This window comes from Falco rusticolus, chromosome 5 (assembly GCF_015220075.1).
Source record: "Falco rusticolus isolate bFalRus1 chromosome 5, bFalRus1.pri, whole genome shotgun sequence".
In the NCBI taxonomy this organism is placed as follows: Eukaryota; Metazoa; Chordata; class Aves; order Falconiformes; family Falconidae; genus Falco; species Falco rusticolus.
In genome coordinates this window covers 58,439,440-58,465,338 of record NC_051191.1, presented here as the reverse complement: position 1 = coordinate 58,465,338, position 25,899 = coordinate 58,439,440, and the positions used below count along the sequence as shown (strand labels likewise).

The 25,899-nt window shown below is 42.4% G+C and overlaps 1 protein-coding gene across 11 annotated transcripts in view; it reads right to left on the bottom strand.

The window, feature by feature from the left end:
• The window catches only part of RBFOX2 (RNA binding fox-1 homolog 2), a 174,299-nt gene that overhangs the window by 33,938 nt on the left and 114,462 nt on the right, over positions 1–25,899 (bottom strand). For all 11 annotated transcript variants that reach the window (XR_005104354.1, XR_005104353.1, XM_037388232.1 and 8 more), the window contains 2 exons: positions 17,029–17,175; positions 3,766–3,819 (listed from right to left, as the gene is read on the bottom strand). Coding sequence is in view for 9 of the 11 variants with exons in the window: in XM_037388232.1 (XP_037244129.1) it covers positions 3,766–3,819; positions 17,029–17,175 (201 nt within the window). In the remaining 2 variants the exon portion in view is untranslated. The remainder of the gene's footprint in view (positions 1–3,765; positions 3,820–17,028; positions 17,176–25,899) is intronic.

Genomic DNA, 25,899 nt, shown 5'->3' with positions numbered 1-25,899 from the left:
ATGTAAGCTAGTATACAACCGATCTTTTAATTAAATATGAAGTGCTTCTAGACACTTCTGTACTATACAAGAACTTGGAGATCTGGGTCTCCCAAGTGGAAGGCTGCGAGGGACATAAGCTTAACACTACCCTGAAATCACAAGCTTGCAATCTGCACTAATATGACCTCGTATCATTTAAAAATCTTTTTTTTTAAAAAAAAAGCTCCCTATTCAGCCAAGATTTTGCTGTGTGCTTACACACTCTTGGTCTCTGAATGTCACCGAGGGCACATCTTGGAATGCCATGTGGTACACAGCTGATGAGTGAAGAGCTTGGATTCCCTTCCCCTGCAGCTTCACAAATGCCACAGGGTACTTATTATGCAGGCAGAATGCATTAATTCTGCAAATATGTCCCCTTGTTCGGTTGAGCACAACGCCAAAATACACATCTAAAGGATGCCATCTCCACTAACAAAAGGAGCAGGAATCCTCTCTCTAGACTTCCTATGGAGGTGTTTATTCACAGTTCAATGAGGTGCATGGTAAACTGCAACCATGAGCAGAATGCTATTTAAAGGCACTCAGAGGCCAGAACTAGAAACATAATGGTAAACAGGATAAATGAAACAAACAGCTAGTTTCCTGGAAGCAAGCAAAAAAACCCCAAACACATCACAAGACAGCTGATGCCATTCTATTAAAGAACAAAAAAACAAAATTAAATTCAAGGGACATTTAAAGTCTGTATCTTGTTTCTTAGATGTAGCAAAGCAATATCAGTATGAAGTCTACCAGGGCCCACATAATCCTACTAAACAGATTGAATCTCAGAAGTCGAGTTAAGAAACAAGAATCCACATTGCTTTGAGAGAAAAATCGGCAAACCTAGTTATTAACTGCTTCCTACTCTGCTGTGAAAGTCAACAAACAACACTTAAGCGGTACGAGATGGCTGTGACACACACAGACTGCTCTCTCGTGGGTCACCAGACTTCCTAAATACACAGAGGTCCTGAAGATGCAGCCAGTTTGATACAGTACCCCTGCCCAGGCTGTCCAAGAAAACTGCCTGGTCATCTCAGGTGGATTCAAAAGGAAGAATGCAACCCACACACTTCCGCCAGTCCCTCCTACTGACCAGCACTGGAGCGATCCCAGTAGAGTTCTCCTGCCACAGCTCAGCAGGGACAAAGTGCTGCTCAACCCCATCATACACTGGGTGGGGGCAAACCCAGGGCAGTTTGGGATTTACCATTGTACCTTTTAAATATTTACAGAACATATATACAAAACTCTACAACCCTTAGGAACCCAGGGAAGGGAGCATAGAGAACACAGCACAAGGCAGGCAGCAGGAGCATCTGCTTTCGGATTCCCAAGAGAAGGAGGAGAAGAAAAGAGAGGTTTCATATCATTAGATTAGAATGGAAACCACAGGGCAGGAAAATGCATTCAGATTTTGTTTTTCCCTAAGGTGGAGAAGAACCCAAGAGTGCGTGAGTGGCCTCTAGAAAGATCCATTTCCTTTGCTTCACCATCAGATCACCAAACTGTTGTTTTTCCATCATTATGTGAATACCAGGTGCTTCGTGCAGCTACACCCCACTCAAACACTGGGGCCTCCCATTTTCATGCTAAGCAGGAATAATCTTGCATTTTTTTTTAGAACAGGAATTATTTTGAGTAGAGAAGGATGCAAAGATACCACAAAATTACTCTTCGGGTGTTTTCTCATTCTGTTCAGATTCTGCCCCATTCCTCTTTACAGGGTATCAGTTTTGCAACTGCTTTTTGCTGTAAGATGACAAAAAAGCAGTAGAAAACTGCATGGTCAAGGACCAGAAGAACATCTCTTCGGATCGCTTTTTTTCTTCATGTATTTATTAAAGATTCAGGATAAAATTCATCAAGGAACTCTTCAGCAATAATTTTTGTTTTAACTGAAAACCAGAAGCCTTAGGCTTTAACAACTGCACAAGAAGGTACATTTTTCATAGTCATAAATGAAGCCTTCACAGAAAGCCTCCAGTGTCAGTGTTGCCTAGAAGGGAAAGGGCACCTGTGGGTGTTTAATACAGGGCTGTATGGATGAGAGAGAGTTGTTCACATGTGGAGAGGACAACACTGCTCTGAAAAGCACAGGCAGTAGGGGATGAAGGATAGATGGAGCTCACCACTTTGCCAGGCCAGTTATTTTTGTTCTTTCTTTTGCAATTACATCCAAACAAGCAGGGATTTGATAGAGGCCAGAGGCTATTCCCAAAGCCAAACAGAAATGACTAAAATCAAGACCAGTTCACGGATAGCTCTGGCCTATAAATATCAGAAGAACAACACAGAGCAGAATAAATATTTACAAACTCAGCATAGCTGTTTTGGTAAAGTGTATAGATTTTTATCCACATAGGGAAGTAAAACTCTCTAAGTAAGCCATATAGACATTTACTTGTTCAGACTGTCCCATTACAAAAAAAGCAAAACAAAACCAAAGCCATGGTATTAAGCACAAACAAAGGTTGGCAAAAGGGCTAACACTCATTTCTTTTGCATACAGATCAACTGCTTTCTGGTTTCCAGCTAATACAGAGACTGAAGAATTAATTACAGAATGCATCTTGGGCAACACGGGTGGAAATTTGCAGAGGGCTCTGAACATGAACATACCCTGGCATACATGTTGAAGCAAAGAGGCCACCTTAAGACTGTGAACCTCAAATCCAAGCAAAAGGCATAGACTCTAAACCGAAACTGCTTAGCTGAATTGCAACTTCAAAATCTCTTGTGTGCATGCACACATGTGCACACACGTGTGTGGGGGGAGGAGGGAAATTTTGTTTTAATTGAAAATGGGAATCTTAGCATTGATTAAGTCAAGCAGAGTATAGACATGCACTGTGCAAGCTTCCCCCATAGAGCTTTGGCAATGCACCTCACTCCTGACCTGCAAAACTCCCTGCTATTCCAGTGCTGAACCTCCTGGGCAGAGAGAGAATCACATCAATTTGTCATTGTGGTGATATTGGTTATGTGATGAGAACCAATTGCCCATTAGGACAAAGATCACTGAGTCTCTCTGCAGCTGACCTGAGCAACATTTGAAATCTCTTCTTCAGAGAAATAAATTAATATTAACCCTCAACAAAGCCTCCCTCTTAATATATCTGTAAGATGAACATAGGTGTGTGAATGCAAATTCAGTGGGGAAATGTCCACATGGGGCAGGGCAAGTAGAATGACGATGCTAATCCTAAGCATCAAATAAACATGAAAGGCCAGTATCTCAGAAGTGCCAAGTAAGTCTGCAAAATAGAGTAAATTAAATCCTTTCACCTATGAGGTATCAGTTTTCCTACACCAGTTTTTAATGCAACGAAAATGTGGTTGGGGGGGGGCTGGGTTAGGCTTTGTTCTTAGAGTCTCCTATCACACAAAGCTGTTTTACCGTTGTCTGCCTTCCCCACAGGTCACCCACTGCTAGTGCAATGGGAATGGGTTGGTAGGAAGGCTCAAGTGACTGACTCCCTGTTTGTTCAAAAGGCTGGGGAAACCTGATCCCACATTACAGATGGGAGCGTCTGGGAGCATTTGTACATGCTGCCCAGAAATGACCATGCTCAGAGTCTGGAGTCAGAGGGAACAGGAGACAGTCCCCAAAATAGCTTTTCCCTTCCTCCATCACACTAATTCCTGCTGATGTCTACAGAGTATATTCTCTAGGCAATGAACTGCCTTTTACTCTACAATCAAAACAAGAGAAGCGGGTACAGAAACAGGACTTACCTTCGAGCCACGCTCATTAAAGATTATCTCTACATCAAGGATTTTGCCGAATTGCTGTAGAGAGACAAGGGGGAGAAAAAAAAAAGATTTATTTTTGGCAGTCTGTTTTTTTCTACCTTTTGGGGGCTGGCTTAGTGCAAGAAGGGAGATGAGAAGGTTTCCATTTCTAGCATACAGGCAAAGGCATAAAATCCCACTGACGTGACCCAGTTCTCTCAGGCTAGGACGTATGGATCCTCTTGGTCACAGACCACAGGTTTTCTCGCACAAGTCTAAAGGAAGAAAAACAATCTCTAGAAGAGTTTTAGGGATTTGAGGCAGCTCTTCTTTTCTTCCTTTTAATCTAAACAATTCTTTCTTCCCTCATTCTACTGTTTCACTTAAGACATGGTTATAAGATTTAATTTCAGACATCCACATTTCCCAAATCTAATTCAGCATTTCATCTTCCTCCTGACGTGGCTATTGCGAGACGAACTTAACAGTCATGTGGTTTCTCTGGACGGGACAGTCACATAAGACCCCCAACCTCAGGGATTCCAGACTCTAGATCTCCTTTCTTCCCTTTACATTCCAAAACTCCAAGCCTTTGAAAGAATTGACAGCAGATTCAGAAACCATGAAAAAGGCCAACTCCCAGCAGTTTGTTTTTCAAAAAAGATAGTTCAACCTGCGACATACAGCTGGCTGTTGATAACCTATGCAAGTTTATTACATATAATGCAATTATGAGCTCTGCCTCAGTCTGGAGACCCTAAGGAGAGAAGGGCCCTACTACTCTGCACTGTTTCAACAACTGGTTCCAAAGAGCTCCCTACTCACCGCAGAGCAATAATGGGAAACGAGAGCTACAAGCTAGAAAGGAGATTTACCACACGCTGTAGAACCATATACAGATCACACCCTTCATGTTGAAATATATTAAAATATTTTCATTCAATTGGCTAGATTCAAACCAGTAACCCAAAGGTAAAGGCATCACTACTTCAACAGAGCCCTGCAATGCTCTGTGTCCTCTAGAAATGCCGATGTTGTTATTTCCAAACTGCAGGTTTGCTCTCCAGAAAGCCAGGTCTAAGATCTCATTCAAAGGAGCACATATACAGAGCAGCCTTCATTCTAGAGATGCATACTGCACTCAAATTCTATATCTGAGTGGTTTTCCTACCCCGTTATTTACCAAAGCTTCCATCAACTGGGTTTTGATCCTGACTGCTTGCACAAGATTTAAAGATGGTAGCAGATGAAGGAAGGGTCAACAAGAAAATAAAGGAAGGTCTCCCAGTTCGGAAAGATCATGAACACAGCCTCCAGGCACTGGGACACTCTTCATTTTGCCATGCTGTTCTTAATATTGGCTGCTCATTTTTTATTAACATTTCCATTCAGAGTCAAATGGGTATAATGCTCATTTTATGGGTGCCCTGCTTGAAAGACTTGTGGCCAGATTATTTACAAGTGAGCCATGATGGCTGGGGTGCAGCTCTGAATATGTAAAGCAATAAAAAGCTATTAAGTCCCTTGAACAAGTATTCCACAACTGTCTTTAAGAAAACAAAATGCTTCCAACGATTTTAGCTATAGTTTCTGTCTGCTTTCATTTGCCATTCTTAAAAAGGAGACAATTTTATTCTTTTACAAATGTTGGTTCACAGATGTTGTTTTTACTGTTCTATTGTTTAAGGACAATACTTGATCTTTTATTCATCCCAAGAACAATTAAATTCACAATATCTCACATTACATGAAGTTTCAATAATGCTAATGTAAACATGCATCTTCCTTGACACCTCAACATCTCAACAGCTTAGGCTTGATCCACACTGGATCCTCTTTTGACCACTGCTGTGCCAATCACAGATAAAATACATTTTCTATTTCTATCCCATGCTTGGTGTGGGCTTGTCTATAAAGGAGATTAGCTGTTGATTGCTTTTTGTTGTCTTTGTTGCATATGGCTTGGGCCATATGCAAGATATGAAAGAAATCGGTCATGATTGCTTTCTTGGTAGACTATTACAGTGTGGTTACACAACAGGGGCTGAACCAATTGTACAGCTTGTGGCTGCTGAAGGGCTGTCCCTGCTCCCTTGTCCTTCTTTGTCTGATCTCACCAGCTTCCTAAAGCTGGCCCCAGTTTTTATTCTCACCTGTAGATTAACTGATACAGCTCACCAAACCTGCAAAAAACTTGCTCAACAAAAGGAATACACACAAAATTTTTGATGATTTACTGATCTGAAATGGCTCAAAGGGCCAGGTGAGCATTATGGCTCTGAGAAGCAAAAGGGAGCAGAAAGCAGCACACCCCACCCAAGAGCAGGATCTGTCCCTGCCAGATCAGCTGAGCTGCCTAGTCTTGCCACACATGCTAAAACAGTCAGGCTCTCAATAAACACAAATGCCAAGATTATTTACAGAGTCTTCAAAGCCATCAAAAAATCACCTCATTAGAATCATCTTGAAATAGAACAAACCATGCAGCCTCTGGTGCACTATTAATGCTGTGCCATCTTCCCCTCCCCCACACCCAGCTAGGCCTGGATCCTTGGGTACTACTGCCAGAGCTGCCTGAAAGCCTTGTTCAGCTGAGCTCACTGCACAGGGTTTCCACACCAGCAGGAAATTCTGTCTTTCATGTTTAATTTCTTGTGGCTGACAAAAAGCTGGCAGTAATGCTGAATACGAGTGGTGTGACCTAACTCTGTGAGAGGTGGCAGTGCCGCCTCCCTGCTTGGTGGATGACGGAGATACGTTGTTTCCTAGATGACAGAATTAAGGTCACCAAATCCCGCGGCTGCAGCGAGTACAGGCTTGACATCTACTGCAATGGGCAACATCCACCCATGCAAACTGCCCCAATCTCTTTTCTACCTAGAAGGTGTGGGTGTTTGAAGAGGCAGGAGGGAAGGACCTACTTGGGAGAGAAGGAGCAGGGGCTAAATACTGAACTGAGGTTTGCTGGGGAAGGGATTCCTGCTCCATGAAATTTCCTGGAAGAAAGCAGCATGGCCAGAAGGCAGGAGGATGAGAGCTGGGCTCTTCAAGAGACTCCGCTGCAGCCATTGCAACAGCTGCTATGACAGCTCCCAACACCACAGCTCTTGTCCTCACTGCTGCAACGGTTACAGCAGGTCCAGCACTGGAGGCACTTTATTTTTGGTAGTGTGCCAGAATTTTCCTGAAGAATGAAAGCAGCAAAAAAGAACTAGTTCATTTTAACAGTTTATATCTCCTTCAAAGCTGAATCTAATTTAGCGGAACATAAAAAGGCACTCTGTTCTCTGATGGTGCTTTGCCTACCAAATGTCAACAGCCTACTGCAAACAATGGAAGTTTTAAGAGCTCCTTAGTGAAAGGTCACAATTTTGTATGGAAAATGCTAGGCTGCCTAAATACAAGGGTCAACACCAAATACCCCCCTAGTAATTTTTTAAAATCATGTATACAGGCATGTTTGTATTTTCCAGCAGACAGAGGGTCTGGCCAAATAAAACAACACCCATGCTTAGGTCATCCATGAGGACTAACTCTCTAACCTTGAACACATGAATTGCTGTGCGCACAGTCTCGATTTGTTCACTCTGTGATTACCAAGAGCTACTGACAACCCTGCACAGCAGCTAGGGAAAAAAATTCTCAGTGGAGTTCACAGGCTCTGAAGAAGGCACTGCAGGATGACACGTCTCACAAATGCACCCACCATGACTTAAAAAGCTTACTATGTGACCAAGAAGCCAGGATCTCCCATCACATGCCAGGTCATGCAAGAAACCTTCACCATGAACTGCTTATGCACATGCCATATGATGGATAGATACACACACACACACACACACTTCCAGTAATACCAGAGTATAGGAGCTATAGCATCTGTTTTATCTTAGTGCTCCATTCCCTGGAGTGAGTGACCTTGTATAAGCTTTTAGGGTTTTTTTTCTGTAGAGCAGGTAAATAAGAATCATCTCCTCTACTGCAGTAGCAGGGGCTATTGGAAATAACAGTTTTAAGAGGCATAAAGATATTAACAGACATCAGCTATGACCAGAACCCAATTTTCTTGCTTGAACATGATGTACCTCATCACAGATGCAAGGACATTCTGCAAGGAAAGGTATATGCATGCTGTGTGTTTCTTTCCACTCAGATGATGTGAAGGCAGCAGATTTTTCCAGCAGAGGCCATAACTACATTACATATAATAAATTTGAGAGATCTGGCACCAGAGAGCTTTTGCCTTCCAAGGCACTGACAGTTTGGTAGGGCCCCTCCTGTATGCTCTGTTCCAGCTGGCCCTGCCTCCTCTCCCTGTCTAGAGCTTTCAAAATCAGCTCAAAAACGTGCCAGACAACTTAACTCTAAAGATGCAAACAACAAGGAGTACGAGGCAAATTCGCTAAACGGAACAATGAAAGGTAATGTGAGACATCATGTGACAACCTCACATCTGTACAAGAGAACTCTGTATGCCCAAGCAGCTTTGTACTGGCCCTACAAAATTCACTTGAGACAAGTGCAGTGAGCTATCTAAACTCCGAAGGTGCCAAACAGTCCATTTGCAAAGATGGTCAAAATTCAAAATAGCCAGGAAACCAGCCTCCTGTGCGGGAAACCATTTCAGGTCCTCAGGCTTGAGATGTGTGAGCAAGAGCATTTCATATGCAGGACAGGTCCATGCTGCAGACAGTGTCCTTTACCCTAGAGCTTCCAACTCCAGGGAATACACTTTCAGCTGAGAACAGTTGGCTCCATCATAGTGCATATTAGTGAGTGCTTAGTCATAGCAACATGGGGCCTGCCAGAGCTACAATGCTATCAGTATGTGAACTTCTCACCTGAAGCTGGGTCACGTTTCTTCAAAATAGTAGGGCCCACCCTGCTACAGCCCAATTCAGCCAAGCTACACCAGCTTTGCTGACAGGAAAATAGAAGCATCAAGGATTTTATAAACCGAAGCATTACCATAGTTTACTAACGGAAGACAGTAAACAGCACCAAGGAGCCCTTAATAGGGTTGCCCTGTTGCCAAACAAAACAGGTTTTTCTAAGAAACTAGACTTTAAAAGGAAGCCACACAAAGAGCAGAGATTTCTAACAGGATTTACAGACCACAGCCATCCCAGCAAACAAAGCAATGAAGAACATAGTTTCTCAGTCATTTGTTACCCTCTTACTCACAAAGAAAGGATTTTCACATGAAATAGTGAGATGGGGTGAACAGTTACACAGGCTACCACTCCAGAGATCTTAACACCAGGCTACCCTTCCAGGTCTACACTTGCAGCTCCTTGTTCCTGCCTTGTGCCATCCCCAGAGGTGCGACTGCCCACAAAACCAGCATACATTCAAAATTCAGTTTGAGAGGACTCAGACATGTAGACTGAATCCATATAAAACTGGGTTATAAAAGGCACTCCATGTAATTTTACCCAGCCCTTATGCAAGTAAACCCAGCTACAGCACAGCACTGCTTCCTAAATGACATTCAGCCCAGTATCACTGCAGACCCTTCTACTAATTTATATGAAAACCTAAGTATTAGATAAATTTATGACCCTGTCATCGCTGCCTTCCACCAGATGGTCATTACAGAAGTTTCTGTGTCCCGTGGCATCAGCACTTCACTTTCGTAGAGCAAGACAGACAGTACAATAGCTGCTGACAGCTGCAGCGGCACAAGCACCCTCGTGCAGAAGTACCATGGTCCCCAATGTAGCTGTGCAGACAAAGCAGGATGTTCAAGCAGCACAGAGCACACAAGCCCTTTGCAAAAGGCTGATTCCAGAAATTGCCCTGGGGAAGCACACCAGTATAAACAACAGTGCCTCTTCTAACTCCAACCAGTACCAGCAAGAAGAAAAGTCCTGCCCTGTGACAGGGCTGGAGCGCACACTCATCACTGGAAGAGCTTGGAAGCAAGAATCAAAGAGGCCACCTTGTGTCAGAATGTTCTCCAATACCGGCACGTGGGACTTGTTATGCGTAATCAGTGGCCAGTACTAATTAGAGATGAAAAAACTCAAATATATCTTGATATCCAGAAGACAGGACTTTGTCATTCAGATGTCCAAGCCACTCAGCAGGGTCCCTTTCAGAAACCTTCCCATTGCTGTACTTCAGGCCAGACTCCATCAACAGCTGCAGGTCAGAGCTTCTTTTTCTACCATGTTATTTACCTACTTCCCTTAATACCTAACGAGTAGTTTTCTGCCATTGCCAATATTTTTGTATCATAAATTACTTGTGTATTTAAATTTATCTGCTGGCAAACAGACTTAAAATTCTACCAAATTCTTAGTTGAGGAAGCACTTAGTCTAGCTTGTTATTGCTTTAGCCTCAAACTATATGCTCATGGAGGTGTTTTGCACTCTTGACACCATAATGAAGTTGGATGAGAAATTATATCTGCTGAGATATTTTAGGAAGTGCAAAGTGCCAAAATGTTACCCCAGAGGGCAAGATCTGAAGGATACATGAGCTTCCAAAAATATCTGAGCTCCCAGAGCTGTGTTTCTTGGGTCATACAAAGCAGTGGTCTACCACAAACATACACTATCAAGAACCTCGCAGTAGATATATGAATTATGCTTAGAGAATGAAAAGGATCACATTACCTCCATTAAAATCCAATCTTTTTAAAAAAAATGTAATTTCGACACCTCTAATAAACAAAGTTATTAATAACTTCATTAACTGAAAGTTACTAAATGTGACAAAATGGTCACCTTTTATACAAACCAGCCATACGTTATTACTGCTGTAGCTGATAATGCGTAAAAACCCTTTATCAGCTGGGCTGATTATGTTCTCCACCAGCAGCATTTAACAGCCTTCAATTAGTAGTCATATAGTGAGCATGTTTTAAAGAAGGCAGTAGCTTCCTCTGAAGCCAGAGCCTGAGAGAATGCACACCCTACACTGTGCTATCCCACCTTCATCTGCAATTGTCATCAATATAGTCCTTATCTTTATGTTACGCTATCTCCTTTATTAAAAATAGTTGAAGATTCTTGAGCAAAGAGCATTTCATCATGGTAAATCCTGAGAAACATCAATTCTTACTCCTCATACTGTTGCTCTCATAACGGATAAGGATTTAGTGCACTGACACCCATATGAACTCTTTGCTTGTTTTTGTGGGAGCAATTCACGATTCAGCTTGAGAACAGATGGATTTACCTCCTGCAGGCACTCAAACCCAACCTCCACCTTCTTCAGGAGACTCTGAAGTTCATCTGACACTGAAGTCCCAAAACTGACCAAAGTATTCCAGCCAATTTTATACTGGGAGGAAAGCTGCTTCTTGAAGCCTAAGAGGGAAGGACTGAAGCTATCAGCCATGAGGTGCAAGTACAGACACTACCACAGCACCAAGCCGAAAGGGCTGGAAAGATCCTGAGGGGAACAGTAAAAAGGCAGGGGACAGCCCACCAGCAGTTAAAGAGAAGACCATTGCCACCATGTCAAAGTCCTTACACACACTAGGCCAAAGAATGTCCCTCAGAAGCTGGATAGTAAGACTTTGAAAAGAGTTCCTAACTTGTTTTCAACACTGATGGCAACTCCTCCACTCCCTGGTAAGTTGTTTCATTGTATTAAATTAGTTTAAATTACTAAGAATTTTTCTCTCATTTCAAGGTTAATTGTGTTAAATCCTAGCTTCCAACTGGAAAATCTTATTATGACTATAAACAAGACCTAACCCCCTTATTAGCAAGTATCAACCATGCATAAGCACCTGTACAGAACAGACCTGTCATCTCCCAACCTCTCGAAGAAGCTGAATAAATCACATACCCGACATCTTACATGGCTAAAAAGCCACTCATCTTCCCAAGCCCTAGATTATTATTTTTTTTGGTCCTAAACTGATCTCAGAACTGAACAAAATTAGGCAGCCACTGACTTTTCAACTTTAAACATGAGCAAAATCACATCCCTCCTGCAGTCCGATACCCACTTTTGAGTTGCTGAAGCAACTATCTTCAATGATCACTGGAGTACTCCCCTAAATCAGTGTTTTCCAAAGAAAACTCTCCATCCTACAAGCACAGCCTGGTTCCCACATATTCAGTACTCTGCACTGAGCTGCATCGAACACTTTTTTGCTGGATTTGTCATCAGTTAACCAGGCGTTTCAAGTAATTCTCTAACAGTAACCTTATCTTTCTGTTTCCTCCTCCTCCTCAAATAGTTTTTTAACCGTAAACCTTACTGTCAAGATTTTAATAGTACTGTCTCCATGGGTTGATGCAGATACTGAACAGGACTGCAACTGAAACAGATCCCTGGGGAAACTGACACTGACATCTCCCCAACATACTACTTTCTATTAGCAGGCACTGAAGACTTTTTTAATCCCTCTAATGTGTGCTATGTTTGAGGTAAATATTTTTTTTCTTAAAAATCAACATTGGTCACTTGGACAAATTCAATTGGTTGAGCAATGTTCAACTATTATCAGCATTGCTTTGTACAATCTTGTCAAAATGCAGACAAATAATGTCTTGTCTAAGATAATATACATCTTACAAAGTCATTCTGAATAGATATTAAACCATTTCTTCATATTCTGATTTTTTAAAAACTATCCTAAATTCTTTTTATCTTAAGGATCAACATACGGATAGATAGTTCGTAGCTCTTTGGGTCATCCCCCTCAATTTTTTCAATAGTGAAACCTGGTGGGCTGCGTTGCAGCCTTCTGCAACTCCCCTAGCTTACAAGAACTGGCTAAAAATTAACATTAATGAATAAAAGAGTTCCTTGCTTTGGCTATTATCTTTGGATGTACCTTATCTAGATCTACTGTTTTTTAAATATTAGCAAACACTGTCTCAACCTCCTTTGTTATACAGAAAACCAGATATGGTACAAATATCTCCTCTTAAATCATAAACACAGCAAGTTTGTGGTTTGTGGTTGGTTTTTCTGTTTGGTTTTTGTTTGTTTGTTTTGTTTTAGTTTGCAGGGTTTTTTCAAGAGAGAACACAACTGTTCCGAATTTTGTATTGTACCTACACCTAGACCCTTTCTGTTTGCATATAAAAAAAATATATGCGTCCTCCTCTGAACCTGCATCACCAATATCTCCATGATTAGCACAGTTCCTTTCTCACCTGCTTCATTTAAGTTTGCAATTATATTTGCTGCCATTTATTTCCTCCTCCTCCTCTTCTTCCCCGTTTAATGTACAGAATGCTTGAGGTTTTATTAACACCGTTTCATCAACTGTGGAATCATGCCTTTTTGGCTATCAGTATGATTTTGTTGAATACTTTAGTTTCCAGTAACACTTCCCTTCTACAGGTACCTTCCCAGACAGTTATCCTGCCAATTGTTTAAACTCAAAGAAACAGACTCTTCTAAAGCTCCTTATATTACTGCCTGATGCCATATTCTGTTTGCGCAAAGCAAATACAGACAAATAACAATCACTGGTACCTAGGCAACCGTGGGATTTCAGGTCAGCTATTAACTCTTCTTTATCTGCTAGAACAAGGTCAACTATTGATTTATTCCACAGTGGGTGCAGAGCTGTGTGCATTAAAAAATGACCTATTCCTTCTAGAAGCTTTCTGGAAGTCTTTTTACTGGTATCATGAAATGTCAAGTAAATATTACCTGTTTTAAACAGCCTATTTTATTTGCCTCCCTATAAGAAGCATATACATAAGGAAATGTTTGTTCCATTCCTGAGGATATCTCGGGGATCTGTTGGAAACACACAGTAGGCAAGAGATGGTTTGAAACTCAATTTGAATTTGTCAGGAAATCCTTATGTCTGCAGCTCTCTCAAACTATGAAGGTTTAGAAAGCATTATGTAATATCCATTTAATCACACATGGGACAACATGTCTGAAGACCACCTCTGCTCAAATCTGGATGAAAGCATTAGCTAACGTTCTGTGCCCCAGGACTGGGCTGACCTCTCACATGCTGTTCCATCCTCAGGGGACTTCTTTACTCCCTCCCTAGCATCACATTTATTTCTTCCTCCATGGCTTTGCTGTCTACCCAATTCCTCTCTTTGTACAGTAGCTTGAGAAAATCACTCCAGGCAAGGATTTTGAGTCTCTCAGATATGACGTTGAGGAGATGTGACCTGACATACAGAAGGGAGAGGGAGAAGATGGGGGTTACAGGCTAGCCACAGCTGAAGACTCAGACAACCACGAGTCCCCTGTAGGAGAAAGGGTAGGTTTCAAGTGAGTCACCCAAGGGAAAGCATCCTGATCCTGAAAAAGAAATAGGAGCAAGGAGGATTCAGAGAGAAACGTGCTCCTGCTTGAGGCTCTGAGCATGCTGAGAGAAGCAGCACTGAGAGAAAAACAGATGTGCAAGAACCATTGATTATTTCCTTGGCAAAGAGCAAAGTTTTCTATTACAGGAAAATGGCACATGGGAGGTTTTTGTGCTCCAAAAGATGAATACTCTTCTAGTAGGCATACCTCTCAGCAAACACAAGGCCAGGTGAACTAGCAAAAGGTTTTATAGGCAATATGTCATTTACTCCACTTAAAAATCACACCACTATGCTAGAACTTCAGATTATGTTTAGGGAGAAAAAAAAAACAACCAACAAACAAATAACGAATAACTTGAGGAACAACCAGAAACTAACTCATATAGCATATCTCCACACCCCTTCTATGTACAAATGGCACTATATGGGCACAAAAAAGGATAGAAAACTTTAATGCAAGCAGTTAGGCTTCATTTTCCACAAGTCACTTCTCAGGCCAGCAGTTCATTCAAATTGCCTGGGTCTCCCCATCGGCAAAGCAGAGGTGAGAATCACCAGGACAGCGATGTTCTTGTCACTTCCGTATCATACACGTCCCCCACACCAGGAGCACAGGGAGGAACAGCATCAAGGTGAAAGAGTGTGGAAGGGGCCAGGTGTCAAGGCAAGCACCGGTCCCACGGGAAGGGGCAGAAACAACGTGGAACAATTTACGTAAGCGATGCAGCTCCCAGGAGAGGGCAGCAGCAGTAGCACAGAGCAGGACGTGCTAAATACAGATTGTAGCAGGTGGTCCAAGAACTGGCTGTGATTTCAGCAACCAGTTTCTCCAAACCGGATGGAACTGCCTACTGCACAGCCCTGCAGCAGCAAAAAGCAAGCTAAAAAACACAAAAGCAGAACAGGCGACCGAGAAGATTCAGCAATCACAGATTGCCAGGAGATGAGTTTCATGCTGAAAACACACCCACAGATGTCAAGAGTGTGACAATTTAACGTATGAACAATGCAGAAGCAAACCCAGGCTTCTTGCAACAGAATCACAGAATCTTAATTTTACCTGGAACCTACTTCCAGAGGTCATTTAGTGCAACCCCTGCTCAAAGCAGGTCTATAGAGATTCTGATTGGCCAGGCTGTGTCCAGTCAAGTCAAATACCTTCAAGGATGGAGGTTTCACAACCTCTCTGGGCAGCACGTTCCACTATTTAACTACCCTCATAGAAAAAAAAAATAAAATCCTGATACCTAATAGAAATTTCTCATGTTCTAACTTGGGTTTGTTGTCTCTCATCTCATCATTACACACAACCACAAAGAATCTGGCTACATCATCTCCATATCCTCTGATTAGGTAGTTGCAGACAACAAAAATATCCCCCCTCTGCCTCCTCTTTTCGAAGCTCAATAGGCCCAGCCTTCAGACTCCGCTCACATGCCACATTGTCCACTCCCCTGACAATCTTAGTGGTGCCCCCCGGGGGCCTGCTCCAGTGTTTCACTTGGATGAAGTGTACTTCTTGTACTGGGGAGCCCACACTCCACACAGTATTACAGATGCAGTCCAACAGCTGTTGAAGACAGGGAAAGGATCACTTCCCTGAGCCTGCTGGCTACCCACTCACACAGACCAGCGTGCAGTTGGTTGCCTTTGCTGCGAGGGCACACTGTTGCTTGTGTTCAATTTGTTGTCCATCAGGACCCCCAGATTTTTTACTGCAGAGCATCTTCCTAGACAACTGGCCCCCAGCCTGTAATGCTTCAGGGGTTATTCCCTCCCACACGGAAGGCTTGAAACTTACTCTTTTTGAGTACTTTAAGATTCCTATCTGCCCATTTGCAGCCCTGCCTTTCTGCATTTTGGCCACTGCTCTCCATTTGGTCTCAGCCACAAAATAGCTTCTTATGGACAGAAAAAGCTTCATGAACAAGGAGCAAAAATCTCTCACAATATATAGCAACTGGGACTCTTGTTGAAGACCATCACTGAAATTTTTATCATTCCTGCACATTTTGCTCACTTTATACTGTCCAAGCTATGAACAGGTAAGCCAAATTCTTCTCTCATTTATAGCAGCCTAAGATTGAAGTCCATGAATTTGACACATTTAAAATACTGTAACACTACTCTATACATGAGTGTGTATATGCATGCATACACACTGACACAGATGGCAGTTCGGACCAAGGTATACACTCAAAGCCTAAGATGGCAAAAGGAACTTTAGCTGCGGTCTCTCCTGACTTGAGTCCGCTGCACTGCATCTTAAACAGGCAGCAACTGTTAACTTCATAAGTAGTAAGAAATACTACCATATGATTATATCAACAAGTGAAATATTCCTGATGATGATGACATATAGATAACTTCACCTGAAGGTAAGGTCGCGAAGCATCTAGCTCATTTATCTGTGTTCACATGGAATGAGTCACCTATACTCAAGTGAACAAACTCTTCCTCAAAGACCTTATAAAGCGAATGACGAACAGCGTACAAAGATTAGCTAAGACAAACTATTTGGTCAAAAGAAACAGAATGTGTATCATACACAATGTAAAATACCATCTGACTTGCACTAGCTTTTCCACGTGCAATTGCTAGTTGGCCAATTCCTTGCAGCCATTTTTCATCACCAAAGTGGATCATGAGGAAAGACATAAATATTTCAAAAAGTTTCTAAGCAACTGAAAAACAGTGCTTTGCAAGGGATATATTAAATCAATGTTTAAATCTAGTCTCTACTGGGAAATAATGTGAAGTTTCATTTTGGGTTTTTTTTTTCCAAATCAATTGTTAGGTTACACTGAACATCTTGATATGAACAGTTACAGTTTTCATGTGTATTTACCAGCCGAGGTAAACGCTACCAATTGTCTTAAGTCCTGCAAATATTTTACAGCATGCTGACTAAATTGAGGGGGAAGGGCTTTTTGTTCACATGAATATACCAGCACCACATGTCCCGCCTGTGGGGAGGGAGAATCTGCCATGCCTTAAAAGGCACTGATAACTTACCCCAAACATCTGCCGAAGGTCAGGATCTCGAAAGCGGAAGGGAATGTTAGACACATGAAGTCGTTTTGGAGTGGATTTGCTCTCAGTATTCTCACTGCTCTGTGTCTGTGATTGCTGTCCATCTGTCTGTGCCCCTCCTTCTGTCTGCTGAAATCAGAAAAACAAAAGTGTGTGCACAGATACCACACATATTCCTTTCACATGCTTTGTGCATCCCTTTTTAGGTATTAGTACTACACCTGCAATCTAGCACTTGACAATTATTTTGATAAAGCTAGTAATGCTTAATAATTGATCTGTTGTTCTTCCCCTCCTTTTCCATGAGTAAACAGTAATGAGATCTCAGCCTCCCTCCCCTCATATCAGCTTTTTAGCTTAGTAGATTTGCCTTTGGTTTTCTTAAATTGCTTCTCTCTCTTCACCTGTTCTTCCTCACTTCAGCTGCCACCATATGAAAGCTCTAATGAAGAGGCGGATCTTTCATATCCTGAAGCCAGGAGGTTGTACCACCACTCCAATCTCATGTGGCAGGATGTTCATGAAATCATCAAAATCCCACAGCTGAAGTGGCAGCTCTTCACTGGGCCAATACCAGAAATGCATCCCCAGGCAAAACGGCATCTGCTCTGTCAAGCTCCTTTCAGACAAACATTACCCCAAAAGAAGTTCTATAATTAAATGGTAAAATCCATATACGAACAGCTTACGGATGTCTTTAATTAGCCTTTCTCCTACATTGAAAGGTCAGACCAGGGACAGGAAACAGTCATTACCACCACAGGACTTATAAAAACTCCAGGTGTTACTTTCTGCTACCAATTCTGCAGCTAAAACGAGAGTATTTGTTCCATCGTTTCCAAGCACTGACTGGTACAGCAAAGCCAGATAAAGGGGTGGGCCAGGGGTGCTTGTGCACAGAAAAAGTACAGCAAGAAGGCAGAGGAATAATGGAGACCAGTGTGCCAGAGGAGAGGCCTAACATCCCCGTGGAGATGATGGGCAGAAAAGAAAGGAACAGAACCTCAGCCACTTGTGTTTGGCTTATGCTAAGAACTGGTGAAATCTGAGCACAGCATCAAATATAAAGGCAAGACCCCTGTGCAAAATGGCTTCATGAGAAAGTGGTATTTTTCATACTTTACTCAGAAATATGACCTCAAAACCACAGAACTACAGAACAAAGTAGACTATAAATTGGTTGAGTGTATTGCTCTGTCCCTTTCCAAGAGCAAACACTGACAGGCTGAGGTATTCAAAGAGCACCCACCCACCCACCCAGTCTCTTGCTGCTTACCTCAGCCTCCTAGGAATCATGCTTTGACCACCTGTGTGACGCACTTTGAAGTGTCACTTCATTTCTTTAGATACCAACCTGACTACTTCTTTAACCCATCAAGTGAAAAGAAGTTCTACGAGAAAGCACAGACCCCGTAATCGTCAGGGCCAGCCTTTAGGCACCTTTAAGAATACATGCAGGCCTTAAAAATAAAGGTTTAAGAGTAAAATTGGTTGGTTTTATTCTGCTTTGGGGTTTGTTGTTGGTTGCTTTGGGGTTTTTTTAATCCCTCCCTGTTTTTTCATACACAGTTTATGTACCAAAGAAAAAAAAAAAACCTCAGGGGAGCTGCCCACACTGATGCCCCAGCCACTGATTGGACTTGCTAGACTGCTCTGCATCTCATTCAATACACAACAGTTCACAAATATTTGGAAAGCAGCACCTCTTCACAGATAATGTTGCCAGTTTAGTCTTAAGAGAGCTTCTGGCCAGAAATGTCTCTTGCGGACATGACCTTGAACTTGCACATTGCTTGCTCTTGTCTCAGTGCTTTAGAACCAAACAGTTAGTACTGGGATCTTGTCACGCTGAGTGAAGCGGTGGCAGCTTTCAATTTTATTTTAGTAGGGCTGCACCAGCAGCACAAAATATGTTTGATCTGGTCAATATAAATTAAGCTGTGGTAGTAAGAATGAAGATTCTTCCTTCATAGAGATACTGCCCTGCAAGTACCTCTACTTTCCAGAGCTGTGCAAGTCTCAGGAGAAGCCTAGCAGGAATAAACATTTTTATTTGGCTAAAACTCATCCATCCCTCAAACATCAAATTTTCATGAACCACCTCAGAAACCTCCATTTTATCGTATCTAAAAAGCTGCCTCCTCCTCTCCAAGCTCCCTTCTTCTCCTACCCTCACCCCTATGACAAAATGCATCTCCAAATGTACAGAGAGTGCACCCTAGGGGAAGAATCAATGCAGCTGGCTTGTGATTAAATCACACCATGCTATCTGGTAGTTTATTTTTATGACTCCATCAAAGTCCTTTGCTCCTCAGGGCAAATCTGTCCAAGAAGGACAAGACATAGGAGTAGCCTATCCATCACCACTGTACACAACACCTGTGAGTGCTGCAAAATAACTCCCTAAAATCATCAACACTTCTGCTAAAAGGGATCTCTACAATCCATTTTGGAGCCCTGCTAGTGCAATTTGTCACATACAATGTTTTCTATGGCTATGCATGGAATTGGCAAGCGAGCAAACACCCACGCACACAGGTGCAACCTCAAACATATACACTAGTGCATCTTCTGCAGTGTGAATGAGGAAAGGCACAGACTCTGAACAGTGATGACAAAAATGTTTTAGTCTTTAAATTCAAATATAGGTTGCACAGGACTGGATCTGCAGCTTCCACAGGGGCGGAAGCCAGGGAGGTCGTTTGCACTCCTCTCCCATCCATTCATTTGCAGGCAGAGGGCAGAACTCCTTTCTTACCAAGGGTGTGATGCATCATGTACAGTGGCCTGCTCAAAAACACTCACAGCTGTTTCTGCATATGGCAGACTGCTGCTGCCACACAGGAGTCATTTTGTAACACGTGAGATGTGTACAGTAAGACAAATGCTTCAAAGATGAGAAATAATAGAAGGAACATGGGATCTCAGTCCACTCTCACCCTTTTGACTACATAAGAGTCCCCAAATGCTTTTCAGGCTTTCACATACCCTTATTTTTCAGCAGTAGTTTAACATTAAATACCTTTTTTCTCTGGATACTGTAGCTCCCTCATTTCTATTGTCCATGGCCCTAAGGTAAGATTTGAACTTTCAGCTACTATAACATTAGCTCAATACATCTGTCTACTGCCACACATTCAGCTACAACATAAATGAAAGAAATAGTCTCCTCAGATCTTGCTTGCTTTTTTTTTTTTTTTCTCCTTTCCCCTGTTATAGTTATTCCTTGCCTTAATTCATTAGGAAAGAGATGAAAGGAAGGGCCTGGAGCCTGTTCTCAGGCAGCACATAATGGAGACTGGCAACAGTGCTACCCTGACCAAGCCAGATGATAAAAGCCTGCATTTCACCGAGTGCTCACTCTCCACCCTCAGTCCTTCCCCACACCAAGTTTCAGCTCCTTCCCTCTGGCCTCATGTCAACACTTCACAGCAAAAAGCCAGCCCTCTCCCTTTGCTACAGGCGGCAATTCAGCTCAGAAGGGAGCTAATACATGTTCCCTAGGACTTAATATTTGTCATCAGGCAACACAGAGACATGCTGCGGCAAAGATACCACGTTTAGAAGCAGTATTGGATCCACCTCACCTCCTCAGCATAGTCTGCATAGCATATACTTATGCAGGAGATAATGTCATTCGTGCCTGCACATGCAAGCTTTGAGCTCTGTTCAAGGTCACTGAGAAATGCATCAGAGCTCAGGACACGTGCACTATGTGATTCACTTTTAACTATTTGCTGCCTGTGCCCCCATGCCGGGTCCTCCCTTACACCCACCAGCAGCAAGGAAACCCTAAGCAAGAAGTCAACTGCAAAGAGAAGCATGGATGTATACATGTGCATGTATGCATGTAAAAGGGGAGAAGGACAGCTGGTAACACAAGGGTGTTCTGAAGGGTCTGGGGACAGCTCTACAATCATCTTCCCACCTCCAGACTAGCCTCCTGTCCTAAAGCAGCTGGTGAACAAGTAAAGCTAAGGATTTCTCCTTGGAGGGAGGGAGACAGGGGCTCCAGTGCCACCTGAGCTCTAAGCAGGTCTCCATCTGTATGGCCAGACAGGATGGCCAGGCAGAGGGCTACCTTCCTGACGAGCCAAACACTAATGTGACAGGTCACCACAGAGACTATTAATACCCAGCACATTCTGTTTCCATCTCCCACTTGCTTCTAGAACTGGAACTGCTTCAGGTCCAAGTTATAGAAAAGCAAAAAACATCCCCCCATGTCCTCTCCTCCAGGAAGCAGTCAGTCCAGAATGTTGTGAATCATAATGAGGAGGTTAAGAGTCATAAATCATTGCAAACAAAATATTTACAAAATACAAACTGTAACCAATAACTATATTTAACAGGAGACTTGGGTGGCTTACAAAATGTGGGAGACAGACCACGCTCGCTCCACTGCTTCTAGACCAGTCTTGGTTTGGGAAAAAAAAAAAAAAAAAAAAAAAAAAAGGGAAAGAAAAAGACCTTGTTTGTTGTCAATCAAGAGCTCGAGGAACTGTGTAGAGGCAAGGACTGAAAGCTATGACTGGCAGAAGGCAATCTTCCCACCACAAAGGAGAGTGCAGATGTGGGAAGATCTCTGCAACTTCTAGCGAAGAACCCAAGTCAAAACAGCCTGCCAACCACCAATGAACAGATATCCACTAAGCAGGTTCCACGGAAAAATGAATGAAGAGTTAGGCACTACACACAAAACCCCTCTCCTGCCCCACCAGAGTCTACCAGAGTAGGACTAAGATCCTACACATCCAAGAGTAAAGAGCACAGGAACCTCTGCTGCTTAACCAACATTTGTTTAGTAGACAGAAGACCACAGGGCTAATAATCACTTTTCAACAGTAGTAAATATAGTTTCAGAGCTCTATCCATACACTTATTTTTCAGAGATACCAGCAGTGTTATAGCAAAAAAAACCAACAAAAAAAACCACAAAACCAAAAACACAACCTGGGCTATACTACAGGCACAATTCACAATGTGTCCAAGCCCTTCATATGCCAAAAACCAGACAAAAAAAACCTGCTAAGGATGTACCAAATAACTTCTACTAGGGCTTTTAACTATTTTCAATATAGTCAGATTAATCTAGTGCGTATTTTTTCTGATTGCTGGTTACCAGTTTTCAGACATACTGAAGCTTAAGTCATTTTGTTCACTTTCCTCACTAAATGAGGATAGAACCACCTGAAGTCAGAACACAAACCAAACATATGAAAGCACATAGGAAGCTTTGCTACCTACCCTGCACAGCAAAGACATCTCTGATGTGTCAGGTAACGTTCTGCATGTAGCGATATTTATGATTGTTTTCCTGAGCAGTATTTTTTCACAGGATTCTTTGGTGGGTTTTTTACTTTTTTTTTCCCCCCTTTTTTTCTTTCAATAAAGTGGTGAAATGAAGCCCCCTGAAGGGCCTGCTATTCTGGGCAAAACGTCAAACCCTTTGTGAGCAGTTCCAGCTCATTCCTCCAAATACAGGGATGCCCTGACATGGTGAAGGAGGCAGCAAGACTTCCCAATCTAGTGGTCACCCCTGGACTGCTCCATTGACAGTGGCAGAACAACAGCCACACAGTGACAAACAAATCCATCCAATACACTATCTTCTTTCTGACAGCAGCCAAATCTGTGGCATCTGTGGAAGAACATATGAACAGGGCAAATGTTCCATGATATTTCTCTAGCACAGCCTCCAGCAAACTTAGCCAGTTGATGTCTTGACTTCCACAGCATCCTGTGGACAAGAGTTCCAATGCTAAATTCCTCATTTTGTGGAAAAAAAACAAGAAACAAAAACTTTTTTTCCCCATACATGGCACCCAATTATTTCCCCGAGTGCATTCTAGTAAATGAAAATGGGAAAGTTCCCTATTTTATTTCCCATACCATTCAATATTCTATGTACTCATCATATGCCTTCATTCCTGTCAGGTCTTTTCTTAAGTGAAGATTTCATTTCTTCTCATAAAGAACCTGCTACATCCCTTTCATCACCACTATTAGCCTTCCCTGTGCTACTTCTGCGTATGTCTCAAAGGTTACAGCAGATCTAGAAGTACCACAGCTGTATACTCTAACATAATGACATTTGTTGATTTATTTCCTATTTCTCTTTCAAAATCATTTTTAAATCTGCCTCACTAGACAAGTCTGCAAGTGCTGACAATAATCTGCCTCATACTCAAAATCATAAAATAATCTGTTTCATACTCAAAGCAAATTCCTGATGTTAAATGTCAGTTTGCTACCTCAAGACAGCAATTTCCAGACTGAGGTGGCCAATCAGCGCTAGCTACTTACTTGAAACTAGCTCTTCCTTGTGTTTACCTGCTCAGCAGTATCAAAAGATAAGTGAGGATATTCATTAAACATGTTCCTCACCTGAAATACTTCACACGAACAATTGCTTTAATTACTGAAGTGATGAAAAATAATTACAGAGAAAAATTCTGCAATCTCAGACTATGCAAAAAATATCTAAGGGGAAGTCATCATTATAACGTCACCCATGTGTTACAAAAGTCAGTTGAGGAACCCTTGGTGCTGTTGGCTCCCTTCTTTCCAAACCCTCGCTGGATGTGTGGGGCACAGCCAGATTATCGAGCAGCTTCCCTACTCACTTCTGAACACAACACATAAGGGTTCCCCACCACAGAAGCATCTTCTTTAAGAAATCAGAAAGGCAATATCCCTTTGTGATATAGCAGATCAGCTGAATATGTTTCAGTACAGCTCATCCAGAGGCCAAGATACATGATGCTCTGTAATTAAATAATGCTTTATATTGGTTCATTGACAACATAACACCAAGGCGACAGCACCTGCCATTTTCACACAAAGTAATTTACATAAACTTATTCCTCTACTTCCATACCTCCAGCTGCATTCCATAATTTATACAGACACACAAATTCTTCCCTCTGACATTAACAAGAGAAACGAGTTGAATAATCAGCTCAGAGTATTAAGTTCATTGCATTTACTATCAAGCAAGCTTTTTTAGTTCAGCGGATGATTAATCTTCCCTCTGCAGGTAGAGTACCAGGAGATGCAGAGAACTGACAGTTGCTCTCTGCTTCTGGCCATGCACTCCATACGCTTACCTTGCAACAACAGCATTTGCTGGATCCTTCCAAGAGCTGCTCTAATTCATTAACCCAGCAAAAGAACTGGACAGCCTTCTGCCAGGTCAGTGAATTAAAGTAGCTCATGTTAAGGAATGCCAGAGCCAGTAAACAGGAGCGGGAGTTAGTGCTTGGAGCCAGAGCTCTCCTTTCTGACAGCAGTGAAATCTTCAGATCAGATCAGCTGCCAGAGGTATTGCAGCCTAATTAGCATCTCCACTTGCAGCTATCTGTGCTGGGTGTCTCCATTAGGGATAAGAGCACTAATGTAAACCAAGAAGGGGGAAGGGGAAAGAAACCAGGCGACCCAGCACCATAAAAAGTGAAATGCAGAGCGTCAACAGTTTAAGAGACAGGCTACAACAGGCAGACCAAGTAGGCCAAATATGGTCTGGTACCTCAGCCTATTTTTAATCCAGGTCTTTCAGCTGTGCTTTGGGACAGTATCAAAGAGAAAGGACAGATGCTTGGAGATGAAGGCTGGGAGACCCACATGCCAGGCAAGAAACAAAGCCCCGCAGATGAGACTTGATCCGAAAATAAAAGATTCCAAAATATTAAGCTCTTTGTATTACACCACCTATTGTGCCAATTTCTTTTCCATGCCCTTGCTTTGAGAGCTTTGAATGCTTTCCACTACACTCAGACTTCTAGAACCAAGCTCATCCTTAGCTGATGACACCAACTAGTCATTCCCCTTTGCTCAGGGCTTTTAGACTGCATAGGAAGGCATGGACTTTGACTTCAGGTTTTGGGTTTTTTTTTGTTTTGTTTTGGTTGTTTGTTTTTTTTTACTTAAGTTCACTGCTGATGTTTGACCTCAGGCTTCCAGACCAATGTCTACAAACACAGACACCACCATTAATCCCAAATCATTCAATCTGACTTGTCTACCACAATCTGCCAAGTTTTTATGAAAAGATGCTCCCACTCAATGTGTTAGGGACCCTGTATTAGACCCCATTACATTGCTGCATAACATCTTTCTTACCAACCAGATAACCAGATTCTCTGTTACTTCTGCAGTTATCCTAAAGGCTACCAGCCTAAGCACACCTTTCATACCTCTCTCTATCCTCCCAACTGGACCAAGAACAAGCCTTGTTCTTAAAAGCAAGGAGAGACCTTATCCGTCTGACTGAAGGAATTCCTGAACCATCCCACAGGAGCACAGGCTTCGAGTCAGCAGCTAAAAAATCCACCGGCTGTTCGGTCTGGAGTATCACCTTCACACACGTGATGGCAGCTGCACTTGTCAGTCACATAATGGGAGGGAAGGATCATACATCACCTGCGACAACTTTTTGCTCTATTAAAGTTGTTTGAGCAAGACAACAAAACAGTGAAAGGAAAAGATGCCTTAAAGCGTAGCAGTCTAGTCCACATGGACTGAACATGTGTATCAAACAAGCAACACCAGCGTGTGATGGACAAGATGCTTGACATTTCACCTTGAACAACTACAGCTAATAACAGACCCATTCTGCTGTATTTTAATAGCATGCTTGAGCCCGAGTAACTACTGAGTCTTCTTCCTTCCCCTAGTTCCTACACCATTAATCAGTACACTGAGAAGAAAAAAAAGTTACAAGCAATTACATCCCAAGGCAGCCCACAGAATCAAAATAACTTCATACAGAAGAAGTCCTAGACAGAAAGACAAAGGGAGTCAGAAAATCCAAGACCTGCGCCTGTGAAAGTCTGGCATGTGAAAGGCCCTTGG